At 37.2% G+C, this 20,065-nt stretch overlaps 1 protein-coding gene across 2 annotated transcripts in view; it reads right to left on the bottom strand.

Annotated features, from left to right (window-relative positions):
- The window catches only part of LOC137288093 (tubby-related protein 4-like), a 189,912-nt gene that overhangs the window by 107,168 nt on the left and 62,679 nt on the right, over positions 1-20,065 (bottom strand). For both annotated transcript variants that reach the window (XM_067820470.1, XM_067820471.1), the window contains exon 2: positions 9,394-9,522. In XM_067820470.1, coding sequence (XP_067676571.1) covers positions 9,394-9,522 — 129 coding nt within the window. The remainder of the gene's footprint in view (positions 1-9,393; positions 9,523-20,065) is intronic.

Here is a 20,065-nt window from a genome sequence, read left to right as displayed (position 1 = left end):
CAATTATTAAGTGAATACAAACTATATACAGAGACCTTATATAATCTGAGAACCAACAGCCAAGTAAGGAATTTCCAATATTCTGTTGCCATGGAAACAGAATGGATAGAAATGGGCAGAGACCATATTTAGATCAACTATTTTCAAGTTTTCAAAGTTTCACTTTCATGAACAGAGAAGAAGTAAAAAGATTAGAGGCATCAGATGACAGCAGCTAAAACCTCTTCAAAGCATTTACAACTCATATACATAGATTTTATTCACTTAGTATGGCAAGGAAATGCTTATGTATTTCCACATGGAAGACATGGAGAAGAGTTCATATTCTTAACTTGAATGGCGTGGGAGAAGAAGTGTTCTAGAAGAGTGTTCTCTTCCTATAAATGAAGTTAAAACTTCAGTTAATGAGCTTTATGCTTTTTTACTTGTAACTTTAGTTTGAATAAACCTTTGAAAGCTTGATAACTAGCTAGTAACTATGTTGAAAGTGGTCAGGTTGTATAACTCTACCCTGAATGTCATGGACACAATACTTAAGCTCATGGGGACCTATTCAGACCATGAAGCAAGCTTTCACACATACATTTTCCTTTCAGTGACGGTCTCATGATGACAATTTACAATTACTGTCCTCTAACCGACTGACCAAATAAGCAAACAACCTTTGCCCTAATGAGACAGTCCAAACAAGCCTATATTCTGGAAACATTCGTAGCCCAAGAATTCTTAACTTTGACCATAGACAATGTGTTAAGGAATGGGCTTAAGAAGTTCATATGGGCTACAAACAATTTAGGAATAGCTAACCCATTTCCCTAAAACAGCATGTTCCACTGAAGTGACGACCACCTTCAAGTTTTCACAAATACAGGCTTCACCATCATTTCAATGACAGGCTCAAACCGTACAACAAAGAACACACTAGCAACCTTCCACTTACACTTCTGTTTACAATTTAGCCTTGCAGTAAAAGCCTCCACTGTGGGGCGAGAACTGGTTCCCAACAGCCTATGTCGACTTCAAAAACCTTTGCCCACTTCCACATTCTGTCTTATGGAATAACCTGATATGCCAATAAACTTTCAACATTAGACATCCACTTTTCCTGGAAGATACTTAGCTCCATATCTCTACATTCCATTATCAATAACTGGCTCAGATATTTGTACCAAAAGATCCTCATACAAGACTCAATCAAAATAACTGCATTAGGTAACACTGGTTTCAACTCATTGTAATTGTCATTATTTCACAATGCAGCCCTTGTTGGATATCAAATGCAAATTTATAATCTTGGTACATGGTTCTCAAGCTCACTGACTTGGACCTACAAATCAGCTCATGGAACTTTCCTACCACCTTGATAGCTACAACTTCATTTCCAGGCTGATCAGGCAAAGGGCAGTTCAATCAATGTTGGAGAATGATCATGTAAAGTCATCTGTTGTCACATGGTTTGGCAGGCTGCGGGAATATCCTACTTCAGTCTCAATGTTACCAGACATGCAGCATTGTTATTTGGACATTTGCAGAGTTATGCACAGATAGAGTCAATCCTGGTGAAGGAAGTGACTTCTCTCAGACAGTAATTAAATGTTGGAAAGATCTGTCTTACTCACAAAATGGACCCTTTACAAATCCAGAAGCCAAATTAAACATGTCTGATCCAATAATTAAGTTTTGTCAATTTGAACAATTTATCTGGACTTACTATGTTCTACCTAAAATGGATAATGGTGATCTCCACCAAGGGTGATGCTTAAACAGAGATTGTTCATTTATTTCTTCAGGTCAAGTTGAGAATCAAAAGTGTTAATCAGTTGGGATATCTGTGAACATTCCATGGAAAGAACTGCACAAGATCAACATGGAGTTAAATAGGGATGAAGACAGAAAAGGAATGGTGTCAGAAGCTGTCAAAAGAAAACTCAAAGCTGTGTCCTCTCAGACTACAAAGTGTTACCAGTCTAGGCTCCAGCAAACAAGGACGGACAAATGGTGAGGTCTAAATCAAACACATAAATTGCACAGACTGACCAACAGATTCACCAGCAAGCACCTGCATCTCAAAGCATGATCAGCAAGCATATTCACATGCAAGTACTTGAACCTAAGAGATGGATCAGCAAGCACCAGAGCCTCAAAGACTGATCAGCAACCACTTGAACATTAGAGATGGATCAGCAAGCACCTGAGCTTCAGGGACTGATCAGCAAGCACCTGAGCCTCAGGGACTAATCAGCAAGCACTGATCAGCAACATCTCAGAAACAGCTGATGTTGACGTGCTATACACAGTTGCATAGAATAAACATACAATTTCCAAACATCTAAGTTTACGCCAGACCACTTTTAGTTCTTGTTTTATGGATCCGCTGGTCATATTTTTTCAAGAATAAAAAAGAAAAAAAAATCCCCCCACCCCCCAAAATAAAATCCCAAAGTTAAGATATATGGGAGCAAGACTCTGACTATTCAAGGCTTTTTGTTGAACACGTAAACACCAGTATCTGTTCTCAGAGATTTTATACCAAATTATTTAACAATATATGTGTTAAAAATTAGTGCTTCGGGCACTTCAGTGATAGTCAACTTGAAAATCGCATTTGAAAAACTCATGGGAATTTTGGCATTGACTGGGGCTTTTTTCCCCTTTCCCCCCATCCAGCCTTCAGGTTTTCTGAGGATAATAAACAAAAAATAAAAATTATAAATGGTCCAGCCTTATCTAGATTTAAGGAGGTTTAATTCCTCTTGTCATCTTCTTACAGCATGGGGGTAAACCTCTAAACTTGGTAACTTCAACCTTCTCCCTATCCTCTTAATCAAGCTGACATGACTACTGCTTAGGTAGAAAATGCTCTTAGTTCACTTGTGGACAACAGAAACCGCTTTCTCTTCCCACAATGGTTACTTGTCATATCTTCCTACGTAACCTCTGTTCTAATACGACCCTTTCATGGTGCGAGTGTTCATGACTCATGATTGGAGGCAATCAAATTTAGTTGTGCAATTAGCGACCTTGTTTCAAAAGTAATCATTCGCAAGATCTCGGTAATTTCCGGATGAATCGTGAAAACTAGAGCCTCTTCCTGAGCGAGATACTCAAATGTTTCTTCTAGACAGAACTCAGTCATGCCATATTTGTATCTCCACATTGCTTGAATTTGTCAAGTTGAATCTAGGCTGATGTAACACGTGTTCTGATTGGACTGATGGGAAATAAATCTGCTGCCATATTTTGCCGGGAGAGGATTTTATGAGAACCACGAAATATGGCCGTATTAGAACAGAAGTTCATAGGAAGATATGACAAGTAACCTTTGTGGGAAGAGAATGCAGAAACCGCAGAAGTGTGTGGTTTAGTGGGCAACATGTCATGCCTTGGCATAATCACAAAAACTTGAGAAGAATGGACATAATTTTCAATACAAGAATCCTTAACCATTAGGGACAGTATGTGTTACTGTGACAGTAATGGTGACAGAACTCGATGTCATTAAAACAAATATATATGACCATGCCCTGATTTCTCAAACCACACTTAAGTTTTCACTTAATTTCAAACTGAGTTTAACAATTTGAAACAGCTGAAATTTCAACAATACTGCATTTCTAACACAAAAAAAACAAACAACTTGAGCAATATATTCACAAAACTGTCTAATATTTTTTAGTATAATTAGGAGATAAAGGCATTCTGTTTTCATTTTTGCGGTCCTTTATCTGTTGATTTAAGATCGGTAAATGTTTCATTTAAAGTGTTAGCGATAAATGTTTCATTTAAAGCGTTAGCGTGAGGCTTTAAATGAAACATTTACCGGTCTTAAATCAACAGATAAAGGACCGCAAAAATGAAAACAGAATAGGTTTATCTCCATTCTAGCACGACTGACACGCGTTTGAAATCCGGACACTTTCACGCAAAAGAGCACAGAGTTGTGATGGGGCGTTTTTCCAGGAATCGATATGGAATCGTCCAACTCAAGAACAGGATGAGCAATGATTTAGACAAAACATTTGCAAAGTACAAGAACTTTATTTTGGATGCTCAAACAAGTTGTTTGTGTCTCTACATATGGATACAATGCTGTGAGTTACATAGTGTAGAACCCCCAAACAATTTTATACAATTATATGCAACAGAAAAATCACCTCACCCCTAGATTACATTACTATAGACTTGCCCATGACCTACAAGTAGGACGACTGTAAAGTGTTGTCACTTCAAACTTTCAAACTTACTCACGGAAGTAATTATTAATCACCACGCTGCTGTTGCCAATTTGGAATAGACCAGACATCCCAGTTTTGATATTGGACTCGTTTATAGTAGATGTGTATGGTGCAACAACTGACGATGCAGTGGGGACCAAAGGCATCAGGTTAGGGATAGGCCGAGTGTTTTCATTGCTGGTGTGAAGGATGGTTGAGTAATGGCGTTTCTGTGCTGCCGATGAATCGGTGTTGTAGGATGATAAACTTTGATGGTTTTTGTGATTTGTTATTTTGACAATTTCTCTAGCCTCAACACCTGCATATGATAAGAGTGTTACAGTGGTGGACCGAACACAATGGTTTGTGTACTGCTTACTAAGATTACATTTAACAGAGATTTGTTTATAATAATAAATTTCATTTTCATTTTAATTCATACTGTTTTGTGCTTTGTTTTGGAGTGGCAACCGTATGCAGTACAGTCTTGTACGACTGTTTTTTAGAGCGGTGTCGGGTATTACTGAACAAGCGGCCGTCACTGAACAAAATTCCATCCCCACATATATAGACATTGTGAGGTTCGTTTTGTGTATTTATTTGTGTTACGAGTGATGAAACATTAATTACTAACTTAGACGTGATGTGATGTTAGCAGTCATGTAATACCCAGCACCGCTCTATGTCGCATCTAGCGTTAATTCAGTGACACTCAATGTGTGCCGCAATTCTGTTGTTGAAGAATTTCATGTGTACCGCTTGATTCCAGTAGGTCATCATCGAACCATTCCGGTTTTAGATGAAATTTCTCTTCTCCGAATATCTCGTAGAAGGTACCAAAATCACCTATGTCTAATTCAAACGACATGTTTGTTTACAAACAAAAAGGTCAGCAAGTGCTATGTATTCATACGCAGGTGAAGCGGTCGATGTGTAATTAGTGGTCTTTTGATTTAGGTTTAAGGACGGTCACGTGCAGCAGTCAACCAATCAGAATCGAGTATCTCAAAATGTCATACTAGAATATCAATTTCTGTACATTCTGGGAAATGTATTTTCTAAAATTTGAGTAAAAACTTTAACTTGAGTCAAAACTCAGACATAAGTTTGCTTCGAAAAATTGGGGCCTGGTAGGACAAATAACTTGTTGAGGTTCTTGAGAGACATACAGAAGTTGGTGTACAAGGGAAAGGCAAATATTGTGGATGACAACTTATTCTTTATTGTATGTCACATTTCTGGGCTCTTCCATGCTTCTTCGCTGAATGACAGCACTTTCAATTCACCTGGTGAAAAGGCAAGGAACAGCCCAGAAATGTGACATACAATAAGAAGAAGTTGTCATCCATGATTTGTGCCTATAAATTATTTGTTCATGTTAACATGGGGAAAACAGTCATCTGTGTTCTTGGCTATTGACATATGTGAGTGCTGGTGGTTCCAACACCAACTGTCACTTCTGCCAATCTACTTCTGTGATGGTGTGAAGACTACATCCACTCCCTGGATGTCTCGACACAATATTCAAGTCACACTCCATTTCCATTAATCGTCTATACATCTGATCATTACTGGAGCCATCTTTCTCATCAGTCTGGGATATACAGGGACATTCTTGCTTAGAAATTACATTCAAACAGGCACACAATCGCTAAAGAATAAGTTTAGAAACAGTGCCTAACGTTTACATTCAAAAAGACACACAATCACTAAAGGATAAGTTCAGGCATATAATCATTAAAGGATAGTTTGGAAACTGTGCCTAATGTTTACATTCAAACAGGCACATAATCACTAAAGGATAAGTTGTGAAATCATGATCTGTGCTGATGCATATACACAAGCATGCATGCTAAAGTGCTTACATTCAAAGACATCACTTAGAATCTATCAAATCAATGTTCATCACAGACCATCACATCAACCATGAAATGTTTTATTGACCTCAAAAGTATTGTATGGGGTAAGATTTCAAGTCTAACATGTTTTCCCAGATAATATTGTCATCTGACAGAAATGTTTCAGTTCATTACAGAAGTGATAACTTCTTTGAGATGCATGTTTAGAAGTTGATGAATCAGATAAAGACAAACTTTGTGGTAGAACAACTTCTTTTTTCGAGTGAAGCGATGTTACTTGCATCATTTCTTGTACAGATTCTTGTATCGTTGTAAAGAAAGTATGAAGCAATGTTTCGATACAGATTCTTGTAAGCAATGTTTCGATACAGATTCTTGCATCATTGTAAAGAAAGTATGAAGCAATGTTTCGATACAGATTCTTCTATCGTCGTAAAGAAAGTATGAAGCAATGTTTCAATACAGATTCTTGCATCATTGTAAAGAAAGTATGAGGCAATGTTTCGATACAGATTCTTGTATCGTTGTCAAGAAAGTATGAAACAATGTTTTTATACAGATTCTTGGATTGTTGTCAAGCAAGTATGAAGTGATGTTTCAATACAGATATTTGTATCATTGTCAATCTGTATTGAAGCATCACTTCAATAAAGAAGTTGTTCATCCACAAAGTTTGTCCTTATCTGATAGCAATGACAGTCAAACATAACATGACTGACCAACCATTTACCATCAGGTTAGCCTATCCTAATGGCAGGGCACTAATGATAACCAATGAAAAACAATACCGAAAACAAAAAATACTATTCAGCACACGGAATTTTGAGTTTGTACTTAAAAAGATGCAAGTCATTCATGGTCATGTCTTCTAAAGTCCCACAATGGCCATAGTCAATATACTTCCAATCTTGAAACATTACTTCCAGGTCCCAATTACGAGAACTTCATAAGATCCAGTAATTATCCACAGGATTATAGAAGATAAAGTGCATCAGTAACTGGCAATGAATAATGCAACAGTGTTTTACATTAATCTCAAAGACAACCTTGGCCTTGATAGCTCTTTCATCAATATTTCATTTATTAGGATCTGTACCAGTACATGCAAAAACCAAGTTCAATATCTGTGGAGTTAACAAATCCTAAGAAACTGAAAATGATCCAACCAAATTATAAAATTCAAAATGTCAGCCCCAGAGCATAATCAAATATTTGCCAAAACAAATTCCACTCAGCGTAAATGGCCAAATAGTGATGAAAATAAGAATGGATGTTCACTCACAAATCTTTAGTACTGATCAGTTCATGACTTGGATCCTTTTCTAATGTATTCTCTTCTATATAGTTTCTTTTGCGTGTTTAACTCTTTGATGAACAAGTGGAATCTAAACATGCTGATGCAGTTGTTTAAAAATATCAAGCACATCTAGCTGCTGGCAAAGCAAAATCTTTCTCAGTCACTGGAAGAAAGTCGATGCTACAATTTACAGCTTCATGGTAAATAACTGAGTATGGGCAAGGTAACTCAATGAATTCATGCTGTCTTTCAACCACCCTGTCAACCCAATCTTCCATGTTGCCATTTTCTTTATCTTTTTTTCAAAATTTCTCCACAGTATACACAAGTTTGATAAAACTACAACTGATATGATGATCAATGGCAACTTATTTTACACAGTGCAATCCTAGAGGTTGATCCTTAAACATCAATGACCCACCCAAATACCCCCACCAACTAAAAATTCTGATACCTTTTCAGCACTGAAAATGTCACAAGAATCCCATTTTAAGTCTGAACTTATCTTTCAAAAACCCACTTGTCTTTGCTTGTTCAATAAATGGTCAGAAAAAAAACCAATTACAAATGGATAAGATTGGACACACAATTTTTGTTTGCATTTTTTCTCAAGCATGATGGAAGATGTCTCGGCCCATAAAAACATCCAGTTTAACATAAATGGCTTGTATCACTGTGACACATGATCTTTCTTTCCTTACAAGATTCCAGGTATTTCCTGACGTCATTCATTCACTAGCTCTAAAACCAAACAAGTTTCCATGGTTACTCATACAAAAACTACCAGGTACTCTGCTCCCTACAGAGACCTAATTTAGCATTATATCCAGTTAAATCAGACATTGTCACGCAGGTGGAAAAGCATCTTCTTTTCAGAATATTGTCTTTTGTCTTCACTCCACTGCAATGATTTTTACAGTTGTGCAGTTCTATTTCATCAGATCACATTTACAGTCAAACCCCATTTATCCAGACGTTTTGATTTCACTTGAAAATCGTCCGGATAGCAAGATGCCCCGGTTAACTGGATCAAACGGGCAAAATGTGAAAATTTAGTGAAAGCAAAAACTTTTCATGTACATATATCAATAAATTAACAGTCAATCATCATAATATGTAAGTGTACCAATAATACATGGAAGGCGGAACGCAGGAATGCAGGTTACCATTTGTCAGATTGTCTTGGATGCAATCGTGTAGCGTGTCGGGGTTCAGGTGGTAAGTTAGATGGAAAACGTAAATCAATGACAAAAAGTCTCTATTTTGCATATATGTTTGCAATTGCATATTTTTTTTTAATTTTAAATGCCCTGAAGACGTATGTCCTCACACACACCAAATCCTAACAACAACCTGAGTGACACACATCCTTAGTGTTTTGATGGCTAATTTATCAATTCACATCAAATGCCTTCCAACAAATTAAGAATGAAATCACATAGTCGTGCAGTAAACGGTATTAATGTGACACATACACATGCACTTTGCACAGATCACTCCATCTGGATAACTGGATCATATTTCAGAGGAAATATACGGGAATGATTTGAAAATTCGCCGGCCAAGTCTGGAAGCATGGGGTCCGGTTAAGCGAGTACAATTAATAAACATGAGTTTCGTTTCACATAAAAATCGTCTGGAATACAGGGTTTCCAGATATGTAGGGTCCGAGTAAACAGGGTTCGACTCTAGTTGTTTTGTGTCATACTGATCTATAACTGCAACAATAAAACATTTCAAGAGAGCATACTTTAAAGTGTACTGCTCAAGAGATGTAAAAAAGAACTGCCTTTTCTACTGGTCAAGGTCATATGTGATGCCATGATATGGTATCACATATCTCCTCCGTACAAAATACTGAAAAAGATCCCATAATACATTGTCAAGATTGACATGTGTCAGCTCCACATATGCAATCAGCAATGCTACCAGCACATGTACATGAGGTTGGATAATGAACAGACTTGTGTGCTTCTTCCATTAGAAGGAGCAATACAGAAAAAAATGTAGTCACATAACGAACCTGACTGTTTCTGTCATTGATCAGCTCAATAGACCAGCGACCTTCATGCTTTATCCACACAAAGATGACGCCTCTGCTGTCACATGTTGCAAGCTTTTGATAAGGTTCATTCCATCGGACAAGGATCACCTGAAATACAACCAAAACACTTTGATTCAAAGTTAATTATTTTATGAAAATAAATTAAGTGCTTCAATACATAATGTTACTGAGTGAGTGAGTGCTTGAGTGAGTGAGTGAGTGAGTGAGTGATAGGTTTTATGCCATGTTCCAGTATTATCACCCACATCAGAAATCTCGCACATTGTACAGATATGGGGAATCGAACTTGGGTCTTTGGTTTGGTGAGAGAACAATTTAACTGCCAGGCGCCCCAACTGTCCCTTTGTTCCGCAGGTTAAAGCATTCACTCGTCACGCTGAAGACCCAGTTTCAAACACTCAGTCAGTCAGTGAGTGATTGGGTAGGTGGTTGAGTGGCTAAGCGAGTGTGTAGGTGGATGAGCAGTTTTTTTGAGCAGTTACCAGGTTATATCACTGCAAATGTGGCTGAAGTTGAAAGACATGAGAGCTTGAATTAATGCAGATCCCAGACATTTACCATGGGTGTCTATGAGTGTCGGTAAAGTAATAAACACAGTACAGAGTCTACACACTTCTTTGTAAATACAACTTCGGATTTGTCAATACCATCTCAGTCAGTCACGTATTAGAGATGAACTGATAACCCTCCTTTATTACCTTAAGAAAATATGATATTCAGTAATCAACTATACTAATGGCCATAGCAGTGTGGCTGAAGGACCCGTGAAGTAGCTAGCCAGAGCAAGACATACCACACACTCTCCATCACAATAGTTTCATTACAGCGAATATAACTGGTGCACTGACTGTATTCCATACTCACAGAACCATTGCTAATTTCAGACTTAATTAAATCATGGCAGCTCTCTACATGACAACACTGTTTCTTTGATTGTGAAAGAACCAATCAAACCTAGTTCCATGGTATCTCTCATCTGCCTGTGTTGTCTGCCTGCCATCAAACAACAGCAGGTGAAGGGCAGTAATCAAAGCAGGTATTTTTATACACCCAAGAGACATAACTCAAGCTGTAACAGAGATGTGAAGGGACCAGACAAATTCGAACACAGACACTATGTGATCTGAGGCTGTACTTGCGCGTAATTTGAGGATCAGCATACATTCATCTGACTTGAAGTGTACTTACAGGTTGTTTGAAGGTGAACACACACAATGACTAAAACATGATGTGAGGTGGTAGACTGTGATTTGTGGAAAACAAATACTTTCCCTAGCAGTAGATTCATGCATTATTTGAGAGCATGACAATGAAATATGATTGGACATGTGATTTGATAGTGAACACCTATGTGATATGTCTATGGACAGTTTTAAGATCAGTCTGGTTCCTCTTTACAAGGCAAACAGGCTATTACACAATCATACAACCAAAGTGTTGAACATTTTTAAACTGTGCCCGACTTTACCTTTTCTACCCAAAAATGTTAAAGCGGTATTAAACTACAACTGGGTGTTGAGATATAAACACCATGTTTCCACTGACACAACTTAACATTTCTCAGCTGTGAGAAAGTATGTTTCTCAAAAACCTCACCATCATTAAAGAAACAATTTCTAATATCCATAACCTCTCTAACCTTATCTAATAAACCCTTTGAAGAACACAAATAATAGACCAATCTGAAGGTTGGCATCATTAACTAATGTTTCTTGAAAGGAAACAGATGCCACAGTGTCCAACAAGAGAATGTTTGATCCTGGATAACGGCCAGGTAGCCACACAACATAGTTGCTAATGACATCGGCTGGACATGAGCCTCGAGAAACAGCTGCTCTGTTACCAAAGTTACTTATGTAGATATGTATCAAAAGCAATGAAAACAGAGAAACTACTATCCAGGAATTTACCTTGACAGACAAAATTTGGGGTCCACAGGACCCCTACTTACTGACTTAAAATGTCCGGACATGAAATACATGAAACACAAGAGTTCTGTAAAGTGATAAAATGGTGTAGCAGACTTGGGAGATAAACATCATGTGTTGGCCAATTTCTGGGTGTTACTGAGCATTTGAAGCCCAGGAATACATTTGGAACAGACGGCGTCAGCCAGAGGTTTCAAATGAAATATTCCTGAGCTTCAAATACTTAATAACACCTGGAAATTGGCCAACACATGATGTTTATTGACATTGTAAATCAAAAAGTAAACCAAAGGGTTTTACTGTCTGCACTCCTTTACATCGAGTACGGGTACAGCAGTGAAGTGTCATCAGCTGGTCGTTTTATCTGGTTCCCATGGTAGCATCTGGAGCTGCTCATTTGTGACATCATTCTGACTTTACGTCACAATATGATTTGAATGACGTCACGACTGTGGATGACGCAACAAAACAATTGTTTGCATTGTTTCTAGGTGTCAATACACAGCGAATAGTCTTGCAATTTCCGGGAATCAAATCCCATTTGATCATGTTCTTCAACCAATCAGTGACTTTTGGTTTGCAATGTACTGTAAGGTTCAAAGATTACTTTAATCAAAAGAACTATGTACTTGTTACAGATTTTTAACAGTTAATATTAGGATGTGTTCCAAGGAATACAGTATGTGTCATTTTCTGTATCCATTCTATTCATCTGACACACATTTTGTGTAAAACCAGGACTATCTCTCACCGAGTGTGCATTAGCTATGCTTTAGTTTGTTATCACCATAGTTTGTTTTATGCATTTTGACAGAAATACACATCAAGTGGATAGGACAGAAAAACGGATTGCTGTATCCATTAGTTTCGTGTCAGCACATTCACTGTAATAAATGATATGAACTTAATGTTGCACTTAGTAAGGGCCTTAACTCTGTCAAAGCACATGGAGTGAGCCATCTAACTCCAAAAACTAACAATTTTCATACTCATTTTTGATTAGCATCTCTCAGAAAAACCTGCAAGGTTTGATTCAGGTAACTTTGGTTTCACATAAAAATGTTCCATTGCAGACCCAATGCCCAAAGTAAAACTAAAATCTGATTTAAAAACAAAATTGAAAAATTAAAAGGCACCACATCATCAAATAAAATAAACCAGTGTCAGGCTTAAAACAAAGAATATAATCTGCAAGCAAATGACAGACATTTGAAAAAGTCTTCCACATGTCTACCAGAAACCTATTAATAGCTTCACAAAGGTTTAAGAGAGCTGCAGGTTGTATCCCATGGCTGCCAAGATGCACTGGCAGTGGGTATAAATCCTAGATACTTGCCAAGGATCATCCTTCCCCTGTCAACATCATGCTCATGGGCTTCATTAAAGTGGTAAACACGTATGAGTTGTGTCACTTCTGGCCTTTGTCACACATTAAGCTGACAAACCATGACGTAACTGAAATACTGTACAAAGCCCGATAAACCCTGACTGTCTTCACATTGAATGATATCAAATCATGAACACAGATTGAAGCCATAAAAGGAAACTCTCTCACATATCAGTATTAACAGATTTATCTCATTTTTCTATCTTTCATTTTAAATGCAGTTATGTTTGGTGCCTGTCCTCACCACAATATTAATCTTTCATGAGATAGATACCTTCACCACTGATATATTTTATGTTACTGTGATGAGTGAGCAAACTCAGCAGTATTACAAGTATATGGCAGCGGTCAATACATAATTAAGTATGGGGCAGACAATCCTGTGATCATTAGCATGAGCATCCATCTACATGGCTGGAAAAGGTATAGAAGCATGGTCTGATTAAGAGGTTGCAGAAATTCTGTAGTCTGAACTACAGGATTTTTCTTTTGAAAGTGACATTTTCCATCATGGTGTGATACACACACTGTGTGTTATGAATGAGTGAGTTTAGCTTTAAGACACTTTTAGTAATATTCCAGCAATATCACGGTGGTGGACATCAGATATGATCTTAACACAATGCACCCATTTGGGAAATTGAACCCAGGTCTTTGGGATGGCAAGCAAGCACTAATATTAACCCTTTGGCAGCCCCTGCGTTTCTCGGAACAGGAATTTGTTTTATTGGGTTTTTTTCATCCACATTGAATTTTAGGCCCAGGATATTGTTAACTGTTGCTTCTGCTGTGCTGTGCATTTCAGAGTGCCATAAAACATTAAAACACGCCAACCAAATATCATTGACACCATACTTTCTTAACCATCCATCCTATTTGGTATCTTAAAGAATCCTGTCTCTAAGATTTTCAATTTTTTTAAACTGGACTACCACAAGCATGTTCACCAGCTTACATAAACCTTGTGTGCAAGAATACATTTCTTTTAAACATTAAAAGAACAGACTAGCGAATAAATACAAAGAAATTCATATGGGATCCAATTTTGCTGATGAAATAATAAAATGGACAAGCAAGTATTACTAAAGGGACGTCACCATTAACAGCCTTAGCTGCAAGAAAGTGCCTTTCTGTGGCATGTTATTTTTTTTTATTTGTCTTTTTTTTTTTTATAATAACATCACAAAGAGTGCAATACATTTGGTACAGTGTCCAAAACATTAACGAATCTAAGGAAGGGGGTTAGTGAGTGAGTCGGGTTTAACAGTACTTTTGAATGCTACTCCAGCGTTTATTTATTATAAATAAACGTGGGTGAAATGATACATCACAACTGCTCTGATGAAACCCAGGAATGGTGCTATCAAATTTAGATATCTGTATCCTCCAGTCATGTCAATGTCATTTTATCAAAATGTGGGAAAAAAAAGTAACTAAGTACAACATCAAAGACATTAACCACTTTCAGGAAACCAAGGAATAGTGCTGACAAACACACTTCAAGTCATAAATGAACCAGAGGAAGACTTGAATCCATAGTCATATGATAGCATGTTTATCAGTCAGGAAATCAACAACCACATAGAACAGTATTTATACACTCATGAGAAAAACAGTATCAAACAAGATTGACAAAGTAAAAGCGCTTGTTGTCGGATTAGGAAAAACATTACGCCATGTTGGTGTGTCTAGAAGAAGTCACTTGCTCATTATTGAATAACTACCTCTACAAAATCTGTACATAAAAAAAATCAAAGCAAAAAGAAGTTATGGCTCATGAAAAAGTTTATCTTCAATACAGCTTCTACAATGACACAGAGGGATATACATCATAACGATCCACCATCAAGTTCCATTATCGGTTTTGAAACATGATGCATCAGTGCCTCAGAGAATCATTCCCTTCTACAGACTTCCCATTAAAAGACATGTGGGTGGAGGGAGTGGGGAGATGACTGGCTAGTCATGCTCAAGGCAGCAACGAATACACAATGAAGCGAATAAGATATGTTTTCCAAATATTTAGTAACAAATAGGAATATTTATTCATGGATGCTGTCATGTAGTTGCTATGTGATTGCTTAACTTGAAACCTTTAAATATTTTGTATAAAAGCTAATAAATACAACACAACAACGCTATACAGCAATGTTTCTAAAGTAATATCTTGGCAAGATTACATTCTTCGTATCTCACTTTGATGAAGAACAAACCAGTCCAAGTAAAAACTTTCCCTTCAAAATATTCATAAATATTCTATACTAGTGACCGTGAATAATAAATTGAATTCATGCAGTTAGATACATCAAAAATACGAGTGAACTGCAACAGCCCATCCTTGAGGTAGTTCTCAGTGATAATGCAAGAATTTCTATACAAGCTACGCAAAAATAAACCAATCTCCCATCAGTCTGCATTATGTATAACAAACCCTAACTACAGCAACTCTTAAGCACTAACATATACATGTATGTCATATATCTGTAGTGGTTGGCCAACTTTACCTTTATCCATCACAAGTTTAACATCAGGGAAATGTAATTGGGCATATGGCTTGGGGCAATTGGATGGAAGAGATTCCTTTTCAGAATTCTTGCACAAACAATCTAATTTTACATTTGGCATTCTTCCTACAGAACTTTTCTTCTTACTTTTTGCTTTTGTCAATGGAAAAAAATTCATAAATAAAACATTTCCTCCAAAACCTATTCCCAAGATCCAAATTGGAATGCACTGTCTGACATCTACACAACACACAACCATTGTCTAGTAAGCTTGGAATCCCGTAACAGGTGCCTGGTGGACAAACGTAATTACCAAGTGTTCTATCCTTTTATAAGAGTTTTGACACTGAGTGATTGAGAGAAGAGAATCAAACGATGGAAGATAATGGAAATTTGTTGAGGCCGACAAAAACTTCAAATCTGACTTCTCTCTATCACTGCTGTTCCCATCCTTCATCACTATAAGACATGCATGTACTGTCTTTGATATCTAACCACACCATCTCACGGACATGCCACAGAAATGGGTGCAATTACCACACTGAAGACGATCAATATTACCATATGGCTCAGAACTCAACTATGCTCTTCCCTCTCAAGTATATTTCCATTATGTGAGCAGAATACTGACTGACATGATTCCTACTTTAAATTCAATGTCAGTTTTATCCCTAATCGCAGTGATCAGTAATATAAGCAGGGACATGCTGGTCAGTCTTTGGACTTGATTTGTCCTGGTTATCTCCCTTTATTCAATCAACAGTTTTCTCGTCTTGTTCCAAAATGGTTTGTTGAATAATTCACTTTGAGACACCAATCTGTAACCTTTCTTCAGCAAACCCAAGTCAAGTTGAAATGAGGTTAATCTGCCTTTCAAATACAGGCTTATGAAAAGGTTGTCGACTAAAATTAATTCAAGGTTCAATTTCTATGTTGAGGCTGTCCTGAGCAGGATGGTAGTTTGACAGGCAATTTGCATGTGACATTTGAGAAGGACTGGAGAAAATAAAGTGATGATAGGATGTGGCTGGTCATTAAAAAGGTGATGTTGAGAAAGGTTCATTAGCGCGCATTCAGCACTCCATTAATAATCGAAATTCAGATTTCAATTTTCCACAAATGTCTTTACTACATTATCATCATCAACTCCCCCAAATAAACGGAAATTGATTTTGGGAATTAGCGCTAAGTTAGTTCTCAGGCAACACCTCGAAGTAATCAGCTGCGCATCAGTTTCACTTTTACAACTTTTATTTTATAAAGGATAACAAATTATTATTATGAGTCCCAGGACAAGAAGCACACTTTTGTATTTTTAGTTAAACTCAATACAACCGCTATGGGAGTCAGGACACTTATAACTGAGGTTGTAATTTTATCAAAAACAAATTACATTGTAATGGTCTACAGATCCACAAAGGGCATCTAACACGTGGGTTACTTACTCAGATTCAAGGAGTCTACAAGAAGTTCAAGTCAATATTAGGCCAATTTACCGGTGTTCCAACTCAATGTCATACCTCATTACCTTTATCTTTGTAATTTCAGCCATAGATTAACATCTCATGCATCATAGGATGTACCGTTTGGAACAATGCTTTTCAAATTTGCATAAATGAGTTAACGTAAAGAAACACTGATGTGAGCAGACACATTCAAAGAAGAAACTCTTAGGAAGATGAGATAAATATGTGAATACCACTGCCATATTATTACAGATATCTTTTCTTAAAATTGGTTAGAAGTGGTTTTCAGCAACCTACACTGGTTGTAACACGTGATAAACAAATTCAGAATCAGGAACACAAACTTGGGTGAGTGAGTTTAGTTTTACGCCAGTATTCCAACTATATGGCAGTGGTCTGTAAATAATGAAATCTGGAGCAGCCAATTCAGTTAGTCTGACCAAAGAATCCCATTGGAACCTTCATACAAGAAATATGGATTGCTGAGGATCAATTCTAACCCTGATCTTCACCACAGCTTGTCATCATGCATTATCAACAATGTGGATAGCTGTTCACTGTTTCAATCTTTGGACTGCCTCCTCAGGACTTTAGTGATTTGGGTTTTACGCCACTTTTAGCAATATTCCAGCAATATCACAGTGGCAGGCACCAGAAATACACTTCACATACTCTACCTCTCTGAGGAATTGAACCCAGATCTTCGGCATGACAAGTAAACACTTTCACCATCCCCACCCACCCCCATCAGGACTTGAATACTGACAAGTTATCACCTGACAGCTGCAACAATACAGCATTTAACAACAAGCACAGCAGGTGAGGGGGCTCCAGACAGCTTCAATATATAACATCAAACTTGAACTCATAGTGCAAATATTTTGCTATTCAACACAACCCTATTCACTCACACACCAAACCTTTTCTTCATGTGAATCTTCCAACAGCTATACAAAGCAACACACATCTGTTTTTGCACCAAAAGCAGCCTCATTGCAAAGAATACACCAACATGAACACTCTGATTTAATACTGAATTCAGCTGGCTATACTTGCCAACTTTCATATTCTTTTCGATCATATGTGATCCAAAGAAGAAATATAATTCTGTCTTGTTACCCAACAAGCCAAAAGATCAGAGCTGCGTTTAAATACTACATAAGCATCACATTGAGATATTCAAACAACTTCATAACCCAACTCAATCTAATGATCTCCCAGCACCCAAAAACATGGTCTATCCATTAGAACCACCCAAAGCCTGTTAACATCTAACCACCTGAATACTGATAATCTTGTGATTACCGGCTACATTTCAGCTTAAGACTGACTTCAATAATCACAGGTCATGTTCAGGCAATGTAGAACTTTCTGCTTTCTCTCCCCTCCTCACATCGGAAATCAATGTAATTGCAAAACGATGTTCTAGTCATTAAACTACAGATAATTCTCGATGACTGCAGACCTCTACATTTCATACGACAAAAGTCAAGCTGCATTGTCATATGCAAGAAGTGTTCAATGATTTCTCCCTCTCACTGCCATTGTTTGGACCTTGGCAGGTGAGACAACTTAACGCTATGGTATTGCAAGTGATTACACCTCATAAGAATAATTACCATAAACTTCACTGCTTTTTTACCCAACTCCGATATATAAATTTGTGACTTCCCTTTACCCCCTTGTTGACAGTCTGATACACACAAAAGACTGGAAGAGCTCAATAGAGAACATGGTGTAAGTTGATTGGCTTTGATTGGCTGATACATCACCGTCAATACCTGGTTTAGTGGGACAATCAAAGCGCACTGAATCTGATGTATTCATCTATGTTTAGCCTCTCTAACTGTCAGGTACAGTGCATAGTTATGAAACATAAATGTCTTAATCTAATTATCTTTTAAGAGCATAGAAATGGTTTTCTTGATTTGATTGTGCTTTTTTTATTATATCTGGTAACATTTCAAAATTGTACCATCAGGCAAGAAAATACCAAATGAAACCATATACCCTCTTTCTCACATGTACTTTAGGCCTTGACTGTGTTTTAGTGATTCAAAATTGTTTCAAAACCAAGACAACAGCAAAATGGTTAAGGTCATAATAAATTAAATATTAGATAATCATTCATGACTGCACCACTGACACACATCATCTATTATTCTGCCATAAGATGATTTCCAGGAAGCAAACACAAAAAAATTTCCAAAGAAGGCACCACTATGAACAACATTCCAGCAATATCACACGGTCTATACTATGAATGGGCATCACCCAGTGGCATCCATGGTGGAAAATGAATCCATGTATAAAGCATGACGATTCTTTACCTACTGCTCTTACCATACCATCCTGAAGTCAGGAGTTACCCTCTGCATGCAGCCTTGCATGCTTATACATGTAAATCAGTTTCATGAAGAAACAATTAGTGACCGCAAAGAAAAGACATTAGAGAAGTTTACCACTTGCATAATAATTTAGATGAATTTTCAGTTTTCTGGCAATCGTCTTCTTCCCTGATCTAAACAATGGCAAAACATCGATATCTCATCCCAGCCATCCCTGAGGTTCAGTGTGTGTTTGTTCCCACAAACTGATATTAGCAATAACTTATCTCTAAGCTACCAATCTTCACCACATCAATACCTCATAACCAGAACAACTACCTCATAACCTGACCAACTACATGATATTACTTGGCCATGCGCTGACCGATATTTAGTCAGACTATGAAATGGATGGTCACCTAAAGTATTTTGTCATGGGTTGGATGTTAGGTATCATTCCTTTCAATTGTGAAATGGTTCTAGATGAAAAAAAGCACTGGTATGGGGATGTGGGTGGGGAGTATGAATGTTGGATACAAGTGAGGAATACGAATGAAGGATACAAGTGTTGAATAAAATTGTAAACTACAAGTGAGTAATATGATTTCAAAATACACGTGAGGAATACAAGTACAGGATACAAGTAATGAATACAACTGTAATATCCAAGTGAGGAACACAAGTATAGGATACAAGTCAGGAATATGACTGTGATATACATGTGAGGAATGCAAATACACAGATGCCATCATTTAGGTGAATTAGTACCTTTCAATGGATTTGAAATTATCTTTGCTGTAGTGTTGGAATCAAGGGTTATCCAAAGCCAAGTGATACCTGTACTAAGAATCTTGAGGATGCAAGCATGAATGATCAAATGACATTTAAATGACCATTACAACATAATTCTCAAAAGCAAATATACACTGACATAAAATAACCTGTTTTCACTCAAAAATCAATATCACATTTTCTCTTTTTCCAAATTTATGTAAAATCTCAAACTTTTTGACACATT

The sequence above is a fragment of the Haliotis asinina genome, chromosome 6 (assembly GCF_037392515.1).
Source record: "Haliotis asinina isolate JCU_RB_2024 chromosome 6, JCU_Hal_asi_v2, whole genome shotgun sequence".
Taxonomy (NCBI): domain Eukaryota; kingdom Metazoa; phylum Mollusca; class Gastropoda; order Lepetellida; family Haliotidae; genus Haliotis; species Haliotis asinina.
Note: the sequence above shows the minus strand (reverse complement) of the source record. Positions and strands in the feature narration are given on the sequence as shown.